Source organism: Lolium rigidum, chromosome 1, assembly GCF_022539505.1.
Source record: "Lolium rigidum isolate FL_2022 chromosome 1, APGP_CSIRO_Lrig_0.1, whole genome shotgun sequence".
Lineage (NCBI taxonomy): Eukaryota > Viridiplantae > Streptophyta > Magnoliopsida > Poales > Poaceae > Lolium > Lolium rigidum.
This window is the reverse complement of record NC_061508.1, coordinates 265,777,010-265,785,955: the sequence shown is the minus strand read 5'-3', so window position 1 is coordinate 265,785,955 and position 8,946 is coordinate 265,777,010. Positions and strand designations below refer to the sequence as shown.

The 8,946-nt window shown below is 44.6% G+C and overlaps 2 protein-coding genes across 2 annotated transcripts; both read left to right on the top strand.

Moving 5' to 3' along the window:
- The first annotated feature begins 260 nt into the window (after positions 1-260).
- LOC124683636 lies at positions 261-1,819 on the top strand. The gene has a single exon (XM_047218117.1). It carries the CDS (start codon positions 261-263, stop codon positions 1,737-1,739), a length of 1,479 nt encoding a protein of 492 aa, XP_047074073.1. The 3' UTR covers positions 1,740-1,819.
- A 2,286-nt stretch (positions 1,820-4,105) lies between these two features.
- On the top strand, positions 4,106-5,653 carry LOC124683635 (berberine bridge enzyme-like Cyn d 4). Its single transcript, XM_047218116.1, has one exon. The coding sequence runs from the start codon at positions 4,106-4,108 to the stop codon at positions 5,651-5,653; it is 1,548 nt and encodes a 515-aa protein (XP_047074072.1).
- The last annotated feature ends 3,293 nt before the right edge of the window (positions 5,654-8,946 follow it).

Sequence of the window (8,946 nt, the reverse complement as noted above, 5' to 3'; positions counted from 1 at the left end):
CCTTGCCTCACTGAGATGGCAAGCTTGACCCGTACGATGACCGTAATCGAATAACGATAGCTGTCCAATTAACTAGGATCTTCTTCGTACCTTGCTCGCCATAGTCAATGGAATGGAACGGCTACCGTGGGTATGAGGGAACCATGGTCTCCACTTGCAGGAGTACGTTGGATATTTGTGTACACTCTCCGTCGGCTTAACTTTCTGTCTCTCAGTATTATATATCCCTCAAAAACTCGCGTACCTCAGATGCTTTTGAGATGGATCTTGCCATATCCGCCGTGACAGGCGATCTCGCCGGCCGATTCATCTCTTTCCTGGTGAACAAATTCTCGGATCATCTGTGCTCGGAAGAGAAGGTGGAGAGGCTGCAGCAGCTCCTGCTGAGAGTCCACACGGTCGTCGAGGAGGCCGACGGACGATACATCACCAACTCATGTATGCTCATACAGCTGAAGACGCTGTCGGCAGCCATGTACCAAGGGTATCATGTGTTGGACAACATTAGGAACCGGCAGCATAAGGAATCTTGCAAGGAATTGGTGAGCGATTCATTTACCTTATCTGTTTATGCACCTCTCAAACGTTCTCGCACTACAACCGCCGGCACTAGTTCTTCTTCTTCCATAAGCAAGGCCTTTAGCTCAGCGCTACAGAACGCGCTGCAAAACCTGGAAACTACGGTCGCTAACATGGTGGAGTTCGTGGTGCTTTTGGGCGGATGCGAGCGCATCTCCCGCAGACCCTACGACGCATATCTGCATGTCGACAACTTCATGTTCGGCCGGCACGTCGAGAAGCAGCAGATCCTGGGCTTCTTGCTGCGACATGACGAGCCAACTCGTCGTCCGGCGGTGCTGCCGGTCACCGGATGTCGTGGAGTCGGGAAGAAAACTCTTGTTGCGCACGTATGCGCCGACGAGAGGGTGCGTTCTTACTTCGCTAGTATTTTGCACCTAAAAGGAGACGGTCTTTCCAGAATCACTGACCATGAAAGGCTGCCAGGGAGGACGTTGGTAGTTGTCGAGTTTGTTTCTGGTGTAGATGGTGACGACTGGACAGAATTTTATTCATCTGTCAGGAGCATGGGCAGAGGAAGCAAGGTGATAATATTCGGTCGAGACGAAAAGCTCGAGAAACTTGGAACCGTCAAGCCGATTTCTGTGAACTGCCTACCGTTCGAGGAGTACAGGTACCTGTTCAAGACACTCGCACTCGGAAGCTCAGACCCTGCAGACCATCCGCGATTAGCTGCGATAGTGGAGGAGTTCGCCATTCTGGTGGGAGGATCACTCATCTCAGCAAACTTAATTGCACATGCAATGAGAATGAAACAAGATGCCCATTTCTGGCTTTGCAAATTGAACAACGTCAGGATCATATTCAAGCTGAACATGTGTAGGTTTGGTCTCCATCCAAATGGGCTATTCACACAAGGTCGTCCGGTACACCTCATCAACGGCTACCGTTTGTCTCCTGGTGCTCCATCGTGTGTTGTACCCTCTACTAGCATTCCGAGCACTGTTTCGGTTAAGAATTTGCCTAAAGTGAGATGGGACTTCCTAGCAGAAGCGGAGCGTGTTGTTCCACCGAAGGGAGATTTTGAGCTGACTTCATGGGAGTCAAGGTTACCGCCTTACACTCGGTTTGTTCACCTGGTTCGGTATGTTCCAAGTTGTGAGGACGATAAGCCTGACACATCATTGTCAGGGAAGAAGCGTCCGGGTTTATCTGTGTAGACTCATGGCACATATGCCTACTTAGTTTGTATTAGTATCTTTTTAGAGCTTATGGGTAATGGTGTGCTATTATTGCTGTATATGTTATAGTGCTATGATTGTTAGAGCTTGTTTGTATTGCAACTCTGTATCAACCGGCACATCATCGAGCGTAGATGGTACATGAGAAGTTCAAAGTCTTACCTTTCATGGTGAAAATCTAAGATCTGGCCTTAATTGGTTGTGCCTGACAATGTTCTTGTTGTAGGCATTGTTTTAAGAGTGATGACTTTCTTCAGAGTGAAAACCTAAGATCTATGATCGGGCAACGACGGAGCTTGTGCACTGTTACCTTCTTGAAGACGTTGCTTTTGAAGAAGCTGAACTTCTGGTGTTGTCTTGGTGGTGTTAGTGTTGCTGTTTTAAGCTGTAGCGAAACTTTTCTTTTTTTGGTAATTCTTCTTTCTTTTTATGGTTGTGTGCATCCGTAATGCCGTTAGGGCAGTGCATTGTTGCAAAGGCTAGGTGTAATTGGTATCTTTGTGATATTAATATATACTCTTTGTCGAAAAAATCATCGAGCGTAGACGTTGGACAAATCAAAAAGATGTAGGCAGCTCCAGGACCCAGATTCGACTGCAACGCTAATCAAGGCACTTCACGAAGATCAATACCATTAGTTACCGCAAGTGCACAACTTGCGACATAACAAGTCGGTTCGATAGTTCTTGGTCTACTGCCAGCCAGATGATCTTTAGATGCCGTATGCATAAAAAGATGCCTTGCCTCGACAACGTTGTTTTGGAAATATAGTACAGTACTAGTACTAATCAAACACAGCTAACGAAGGCCAGCCAGTGTTAATCCGGCCGATGCAAGTAACCGATAGATAATTGACTTGTACTACTAAGCAAAAAATGGTTGACATTACTTCCCGATGCCCATCCACCCAAGAGTTTAAATATCCACAGTACATATTGCTGATTTAGTTGTATAAAATTGTATAAATGAATGACACTTATTATGGATCGAAGATAGAAGTGGAGTAAGCTTCAAGTGTGGACAAATGGAGGCAAGCTACATGTTGTTCTAAAACAATAATTAATCATATTAGAAGTTTCAAAAATTATGGAAAAAAAACATGAATGTAGCCATTTATCTACACTCCAAGCATGCAAAATCTCTATAAGTGTCGGGAGTTTAGTTTTAAGGATCGGAGGGAGTAATTTATATTCTAGGCTACTTCAAAATGACAAAATCTGAAAAATTATATAGCAATGTGCCCTATTCGTTTACTTAGATCCACAATTTTGTCATTCTTATGTATCCTAAAGTATAAAGTGTGTCTTATTGAGATTTTACTCATTTGCAGTATACATCATTAGCTACATGATTTTCAATTTTTTTAAAACATAGGGCTACATGTAGCCCGGCCTCTATTTTATGTTTCTGAGTGAACTACGTGCTATAAAACTAGGGGCTATAAAACTAGGAATTTGTTAGTTTCAACAAGTTGAGAATTAATTTCGTGCTCAGTCAAGTTCTACACCATTTAATTTGATTCATCCTAGTTATAAGTTGTAACATGAGTTGATACTAAGATATGATGCTATCATATGAGCTCTCAGTCAACTGAGAAATAGTCACACCCATAAACCTATCAATTTCATGAAAAGTCACTTTGATTACTTATTTATACTCTAATAGAGTTGGTTATAGGATGGGCTATTAGGGTAATGTTTTCACTATTTTCTCTTTCCTCTCATTCATGCTTTTAACGTAACTAGCAAAATTAATTTAGATGATGTGGATTAACCTGGTGTCTCCGTTAAAACCTCTTATTTTGCTTTTTGTATATAATAGATAGCATATGTAGATGTATAGAGGTTTGTCTCATTGTCTTACTACTTGAAAACTCACTTCTTCTTTTCTTTTGTCCCTCTACTATGCATAGGCAAAAGTGTCATGTCATAGACTAATTCGTACTACTTCTTAAAACTATCAATTTCATCAAAAGTCACTTTGAGTACTTATTTATTCTCTAATAGAGTTGGTTATAGGATCGGCTATTAGGGTAATGTTTTCACTATTTTCTCTTTCCTCTCATTCATGCTTTTAACCTAATAGCATATGTAGATGTATAGAGGTTGTCTCATCGTCTTACTACTTGAAAACTCACTCTTCTCTTCTTTGTCCCTCTACTATGCATAGGCAAAAGTGTCATGGCATAGACTAATTCGTACTACTCCGTACTTCTCTAACTCGAACGCACGTTTCCCAAGGTCGTCGCTGCACACGTTTTACATAGGAGGATCAGCATGTCCTATATAACGTGCTGATACGATGCGATGCACATAAGCACCGTATCCATGCTCCAGCTGGCGAATATGGCGCCGTCCACGCACGCAGCTGTCCTGCTTACAGTTTGCCTCCTATCTTGCTACATGACAATCCCGTCGTTGGCTGCGTCCGGCGAATTCCTCCAGTGCCTCTCGGCGAACATCCCCACCCAGCTCGTGGTCACGCCGAGTTCGCCGTCCTTCGATTCGGTTCTGGTGTCGTCAATCAGGAACCCCATGTTCTTCACTCCGACGACGGTGAGGCCGCTCTGCATCGTGATGCCCACCAACGCGTCCCACGTTCAGGCCGTCGTGCTCTGTGGCCGACGCCACGACGTGCGCGTCCGCGTGCGCAGCGGTGGACACGACTACGAGGGCCTCTCGTACAGGTCCGAGCGCCCCGAGACGTTCGCCGTGGTCGACCTCTCGAACCTCCGCGCCGTGCGCATCAACCGTCGCGCGGCCACCGCGTGGGTGGACTCCGGCGCGACTCTGGGGGAGCTGTACTACACCGTCGCCAAGGCGGCACCGGAGCTCGCGTTCCCTGCCGGCGTCTGCCCGAGCGTCGGCGTGGGCGGCCACTTCAGCGGCGGCGGCATGGGCATGATGATGCGCAAGTACGGCCTGCCCGTCGACAACGTCATCGACGCCACGCTAGTCGACGCCAACGGCCGGCTCCTGGACAAGAAGGCCATGAAGAGGGACCTCTTCTGGGCCATCCGCGGCGGCGGCGGGAACTTTGGCATCGTGCTGTCGTGGAAGGTCAAGCTCGTGCGGGTCCCGCCGACAGTGACGTTCTTCAACATTCGGAAGAGCGTCGACCAGGGCGCGGTCAACGCCGTGGCCAAATGGCAAACGCTCGCGCCGGCGCTTCCAGATGAGCTCAGCATACGGGTGATCGTGGGCAGGGATGCTCTCTTCCAGTCTCTATATCTCGGCAGCTGCGGCGAACTCGAGAGGACGATGAGCAGGCTGTTCCCCGAGCTCGGCATGACGCGCGCCGACTGCCGGGAGATGAGCTGGCTGCAGTCCACCGTGTACATCAACTCCGGCGACACCAAGACGCCCCTGGAGACGCTCCTCAACAGGACGACCAGCCTGAGCACTTTCTCGAGGAACAAGTCCGACTACGTCAAGAAGGCCATCACGAAGGACTTGTGGGAGAAGATCTTCCCCTGGTTCAACAAGGCGGGCGCGGGGATCATCCTCCTGGAGCCTCACGGCGGAAGAGTCGGCAGCATCGCCGACACCGCCACGCCATACCCTCACCGGAGCGGCGTCCTTTACAACATCCAGTACGTCGCGTTCTGGACGGGCAACGGCACGGACGCGCCGAACTGGATCAAGGACATGTACGACTTCATGGAGCCGTTCGTGAGCAAGAACCCGAGGGGCGCCTACGTGAACTACCGGGACCTGGACATCGGGGAGAACACGGTTGTCGGCGGCGTCACGAGCTACGAAAGCGGTAAGGCGTGGGGTGAGAAGTACTTCGGGGGGAACTTCAAGCGGCTCGCCATCACCAAGGGGAAGGTGGATGCCGGCGACTACTTCAGGAACGAGCAGAGCGTGCCGCCGCTTGTCTCCAGGAAGTGAACTGGAGCAAGCTGGCCGGTTGATTTGAGAAGATACACCCTAGCAGTCGGTTTAAAAATTAAAATGTGGTTTGTAATACGTCTGCTAAAACTGGACCTAGTGGGCCTTTTTATATTGAGGTTAGCGGGGCTTTTGGGCCGGTGCTGTTTGCGCTAATTGACTTGCATGTACTTCAAAAATAATAATACTGATAGAAGGTCCCCTATCCGTTTTGTCTTTTTTTTTTTTTTTTTTTTTGCAGGACCTATCCGTTTTGTCTGTGCAGATTGACATATCACGTTGTGATGTTTTTCTTTTAATTTTTTTTATTTTCTTGCTACAGTGTAGATTTGTATCTATATAACCTTTTTATTTTGTGTTTGTATTTGCAAAGAAATTTGATTATTGCTTTATCTACAAATTTGTTAAGTCTTGGATAATTGAGCACAAACTTGTGACACCTCTAGACTTAAGAATGTGCAATTGGGTACATGCACGTAATGAAGCCTGAAATTATAGGTATTGTTTTCGCGTAATTCGGGTTTCGAAATATGCAATCGATAGCTTCATATTCTAAATCCCGAAATTGTACGTATTATTTTCCAATACTTTAAAGTTTAGATATGTGCGATTGGTAGTTGAATTGGTTGCTCTCGAAATTGCGCACATATGTTTTTTTGTTACTACATGTTTAGAAAAATCCATAATTGAATAGTTCCACATTTTGAAGTCTGAACCACATATATTCTTACTGTGCATATTTTGGGTTTAAAGTGTGCAACTAGCTTGTTTGCACATTTCAAGTGTGAAATTTCTCAACATAATTTTTTGTCCAACTTTGGGTTTTAGAATATGATGTCATGTTGAACATAACTTGTTTGCATCATTTTATGTTTGGAAATTTGCAACATGGTATGTTTTGCCAATTGCAAACAATAAAATCATATATACTCCCTCCATGTCAAAGATTTGTCTAAATTCAGACATATCTATACACTAAAGAGCGTCTAGATACATCTAAATATAGTTAAACTTGAGACATGTTTTTATGGATAAATGTATTATTATTATTATTATTATTATTATTATTATTATTATTATTATTATTATTATTATTATTATTATTATTATTATGGATTTGGATGTATCTACGCACTATTATTTGCATATTCTGGATCTTTAAATTGCACACTATTGCGCCATCCTGTAAATTATAAATTGTGCCTTTTCTATTTTTATTTTAAGAAAAATCTGATGCCTAGGTACTATTCCCCTATGGAATGGAATATTTTTTTGGGTTATGTCATAGTCTCAGGTAAAGCAGGCTAATATGAGTTTGCATATGCATTGATTTTGACTATATGAATAAAATCTCAACATAGTGCAAGTGTTCAAAAACATCCTCTCCTTTATTTCCTATAGCCTATTTAAATAGAGAAAACATACCCATATGCAATCATTTTGGAAATACAGAGAGCTTGATCGAATGTATGTACATTCTGAATTAATTTTACCAACACAAAACACTAGGATTATGAATAGGCAGGCCTTTGGAGGTAAATTGATTTTTAATCAAATTCTCGTGGGGATTACTCTTTTTAGTAGCTTACACTTAAATCGGACTACCCGACATGACGATGGACATGTTAATGCAGGTGGTTTCCATGAAAGAGAGGCCGAAGTCTCTTCCTTGTTGCTCTAGATGTTTTGGGCTTAATCCTTTAAGGACATCTTGGCGTAGGTGGTGAGTGTGAAAAACTGCGGCTGAAGTCTTGTCCTTGTTGTGTTAGATAATTCCATATTTAATTCTTAGGTGATATTGTTAACGCCCGGATTTTTAAGTCCAGATGTCTGTTATGCCATACATCGCAATCCCAGGAATATTGTTGTTGCGAGACATAACAGTTGAATATCATAAGTCATCATTCATTACATACCATAGTCGTCTTACAAATAGATCACATGATCCAATATTACACAAATAGTTGATCTACTGATCAACGGACATACACAAGTTCATAGCGGAAGCGTAAATAGAATGGACTCTCTAGTCCACAGGCCAAAGTCTGACGTCAGAAGATTCCCTAGTTGTCGTAGACATCTTGGTTGCCGTCGTCTTGATAGTTCTGCTCCTCTTCATAGTCTGGCCATTTGAATAGCCAGGGACACAGCCGTGAGTACTTTAAAGTACTCGCAAACTAATACTAATGTAAGTACTAACAGCTCTAGTAAGGGGTGCTAAGCTCTAGTTTATTTGCATAAAGCAAATTTTAGTTCACAAGTATTTGAGAAAAGACTTATTCAAGTGCTAACTAACTCAAGTGGGAACATTAGTGTCATTCCCACAACATTGTTGTGATTCAAAGTCAAGTCACCCATTCACCATTCATTTCACCAACATTTTCAAGAATCTGACATCGAAAACAGTATGGCCTTTCCAACTGTCCGTAACCATGGACACGGCTATTCGAATAGATTGACACTCTGCAGAGGTTTCACACTTGTGCCACAACATTTGATTTCATCCATCGGGATTACCCCGAATCATCGTAACACAGTAAGCGGATCATCAACCATAACCTTTCACTTACAAACCCTAGTATGAGCACCTCTCCCCATGAGCTTGGCCACCCAGTGAAGACCAACTCGTCAGCACGGGAACTGTACAGGGCTTGGCCGTACAATTCACCTCAATTCACATCATTTCTCAACAACGGAGGCAGCCTCGGCATAACCCCTATGATGTGTGTTCAGAGGGAACACATACTAAGATGCATAAATTTCCAGTTAAGCCCTACCCATAATCAGGTATTGTGGGGGTACTCAAAAATTGGAAAGGTATCGCATTCAAACCAATATCCGTTTTATATCAAAAATCACCATCTTCTCTTGGTCATATTCACCTTCAAAAATCATTCAATGGAATGACTTGTAGGATAACGTTGCATAGAAAACAAAAATTTTCCTACCGCGAACACGCAATCCAAGCCAAGATGCAATCTAGAAGACGGTAGCAACGAGGGAGTATCGAGTCTCACCCTTGAAGAGATTCCAAAGCCTACAAGATGAGGCTCTTGTTGCTGCGGTGAGACGTTCACTTGCCGCTTGCAAAGCGCGTAGAAGATCTTGATCACGATCGGTTCGGCGCCACGAACGGGCAGCACCTCCGTACTCGGTCACACGTTCGGTTGTTGATGAGAGACGACGTCCACCTCCCGTTCCAGCGGGCAGCGGAAGTAGTAGCTCCTCTTGAATCCGGCAGACACGACGGCGTGGTGTCGGTGGCGGTGTAGAAGTCCGGCGGAGCTTCGCTA